Source organism: Cyprinodon tularosa, unplaced genomic scaffold (assembly GCF_016077235.1).
Source record: "Cyprinodon tularosa strain WSP-4 unplaced genomic scaffold, ASM1607723v1 ctg1168, whole genome shotgun sequence".
In the NCBI taxonomy this organism is placed as follows: domain Eukaryota; kingdom Metazoa; phylum Chordata; class Actinopteri; order Cyprinodontiformes; family Cyprinodontidae; genus Cyprinodon; species Cyprinodon tularosa.
This window is the reverse complement of record NW_024037968.1, coordinates 129233-132500: the sequence shown is the minus strand read 5'-3', so window position 1 is coordinate 132500 and position 3268 is coordinate 129233. Positions and strand designations below refer to the sequence as shown.

The 3268-nt window shown below is 45.3% G+C and overlaps 1 protein-coding gene across 1 annotated transcript in view; it reads right to left on the bottom strand.

Annotated features, from left to right (window-relative positions):
* Positions 1-3268, bottom strand: part of LOC119798401 — a 10834-nt gene extending 7566 nt beyond the window's left edge. Inside the window, exons 1-3 of the mRNA XM_038307861.1 lie at positions 3025-3268; positions 1379-1720; positions 1-217 (exon numbers count right to left, since the gene is read on the bottom strand). The exon at positions 1-217 is cut by the window's left edge and continues 101 nt beyond it. Of these exons, the coding sequence (XP_038163789.1) occupies positions 1-217; positions 1379-1720; positions 3025-3268 (803 nt within the window). The remainder of the gene's footprint in view (positions 218-1378; positions 1721-3024) is intronic.

Below are 3268 nucleotides of genomic sequence, written 5' to 3'. Positions count from 1 at the left end.
ATGGTCACCAGAAGAACGCTGGACTTTTTCCTTGCTTCATATTCTACCTTATATCTGCCTGTTTCAGCTCCACCTGCCTGAACCAGAACGTCTTCTCCTTCAGCTCCTCGTCTGATGAGCTGCCATTTGTTTGCAGAGCCTTTAAAGGAACAGGCGACTGTGAGCGAGCTGCCAGGTTCCTTATAGAGGTGGTGATCAGCGTTCCCATCCAGGAGGGCTATAGAGAAAACATCTTGGAATGAGACAGCAGATCACAATAATCCGTTCCTATGTGGAGATTTTCCGTTTCTGTGCTGCTGATCCAGAAGCTTCCTCAGTTCTGCTCCAGGTTGGAAGCAGCGGCGGCATCAGCTAACCAACTAGCTTTGCTAACCCCGGTTCCTCCAAAAGCTAAATATCCTGTACTTTACAGCTCTATTTACAGTTTAACAAAGCGCTTTACACTTCATTCAGTCACACACTGATGGTGGTGAGCTACATCGTAGCCACAGCTGCCCTGGGGCGCGCTGCACCCCAACAGCACTGTACTCTGGCACCACCAGTCCCTTCGACAATGCGGGTTAGTCTTATCTTTACTATAGGTAAACCAAAGAATTAGCGTATGGTAGAGACAGAAGCTGTCAGGGATGGGTTAGCTGCGCTCACAGCTGCTTCCAAACAGGTTTAGATGAAGGTCAAAGGTCATCAAAAAGAAAGACAGGGCTGTGTCCGAATGTCCGCCCTAATCATGACATAGTGGTGACGCCATTTTAAATGAGTGTCCCAACATCTAGTGGATGAAAAAGTAGTGGACTCCAAGATTCCCACAATCCACCTTGAAAAGAAGTGATCATCCATGGTCACTAGATAAGCAAATATATCCCACAATGCTTTGCAAGAGCATCAGGGGATTTGTTATGTTAGAGAGACTGAACAAAATGGCGGCTGCACGCCACGGCGTGTTGGCGAGGTAACGTGACTAATGGGGAGTAAAAAGTAGTGATCATCTGTCTGAACGGTCAGTTAACTGAGTTCACTATAAAGTTCACTATGGTCCCCGCTCTCTATAGTGACGGAGGGGTTTAGGGCGGACGGTTGGACGAAGCCTGGAAGTCCAGCAGCCGTTTGGCGCTCTGGATTAATACCAGTTTCAACTGGAGGCAGCCCAGCTGAACTGGACAGAGACTAAAACAGCAGAAAATTCTTCCTCACTTTTCATCATTTCTTACTTTTTAGATCTGCTCCTCTAAGTGAAACATGGAGTCTAAAAACCAAAGGCTCTAAAGTCTTCCTGACGATGAACTAACCTGCCAGGATTTTTAACAGGGGAACTAAAACCTGGACTTTCCAGAAATCTCCTGAAACGTTCCTTTAGTTCCTAAGAGAAGAAGAGGCTCACCGTCTACGATGACCAGTCTGAAGTCCAGGTATGAAACTGATGACGAAGAGTCATCCAGACCACACCTGTAGCGCCCTGAGTCGGACCAGGTCAGCTCCGTAATGCTAACGGACAGCACTGAGTATGTTTTTGAAGCTTCTTTAAGATACTGGGTTCTGTATCGTCCTTCCTGAGCTGAGTCAGAACTTGTTTTAACTAGGAGGTTTGATCCTTCACAGGTTTCCCTGCAGAAGATCTTCACTGCTCCAGGTATGGTGAAAGAGCAGTGATAGGTGAGCTTTTCTCCTGCTGCTCCATAATATCTCAGAATGTCGGCAGATCGGACGTCTCTGACATTCAGAGCTGGAAAAAACACAAATATTAATATCAGAGTTTGGTCAGGACCACTGCTTGATCTTTTTATTATCATTCACAGATGGGAGTTTGACCCAAAGAATATGAATTATTTTTTGCACATAATTATTTTAGTTTTTTTAATGAAGAACCGACAGATTGCAGCATCTAGAAATGAACAGGTGTGGTTCAACACAGTCACTCAGTCATCAGGGTCATAGTCATTCCAGAAAAGTTCAAAAACAAAAAACTTTGTTTTTCATCAATTCAAAATGTCAGAAATAGCGTTCAAGGCTTTATAGAGTGGATCAAAAACAAAGCCTTGTTATGGCTACAGAACATGTAAACTGAAACAGACGAACGGCTCCGCCCCTTAGGAATGGGGATTCGTTTTGGTTTTTTGTTTGCCTGCATTACCCCATATCTGTCTATGTCTCTGAAAGGGGGGTTCAGGGGGAATTACTTGCTTGGATGAAAAGGGGGGGCTCTGCTCCCCTGCCCGGGGTGGGTGCCGCGTTGATAGCGCCTACAAGAAGAAAGTCACGGACTACCTCAAACAAGTCAAAAAAGAAAAGGACATCAACTGTTCCATTTATTTTAGATTATATCCAGGCAGGACATTTCATGCTAATATGGATCCCAAAAATTCACAGGGAAGGAACACCAATCATAAACATACAACGTTGCTAAATAGCTTCCTAATATTTTAGCCTCCATGATGGAAAACGAAACGTCTGCAAACTTGGAAACAGGGGACTGTTTTGAACTTTTCTTTGGAAAGTGTGGTTCAGCGTGATGCAGCTATGAGAGAGATGGTCTGGTTCTGGTTCAGCAGCTCATTCCATTGAGCTACACATAGAAGAAGTCTGGACTGTCATGGATGTGGTTTAAGCAGAGCAAGTGGAGTGACTGAGACATAGACCTACATCAGTGAGCTGAACATGATGCCGCTCCTGTTTGCTTTGGTATGGCTTCATTTTCATTATGTTGAAAAATTTAGTGACAGAAGCTTCATAAACTTCAAAGGTTTCCTGTTTAATAAGTCAGGAAATCAAAGTTTCCTCTGATGGTGAGAGAGACATGGATTCCGCTTTAATGCAGATATGATTGTGTATCGTGAAAACAAGCGGCTCAGTTTCAGACGGGTTAGTTTGAGGTAAGGAACTTTGATCCATGTTTATTGCTATGGATCGGTTAGGGATTAGGTTAAGTCTGACCTGCTGATGTCATACAGCTGTATGTATTAAAGCGGGTTAAACAAATAAACCTTCCATCGGTGACCACAGAGAGACAATATTCCAACTGGATATCACAGTCACACATGGTCCAATCTGCGGGACCCTGGTCCAATCTGCGGGACCCTGGTCCAATCTGCGGGACCCTGGTCCAATCTGCGGGACCCTGGTCCAATCTCCAGGACCCTGGTCCAATCTCCAGGACCCTGGTCCAATCTCCAAGACCGTGGTCCAATCTCCAAGACCGTGGTCCAATCTCCAGGACCTTGGTCCAATCTGCGGGACCCTGGTCCAATCTGCGGGACCGTGGTCCAATCTCCAT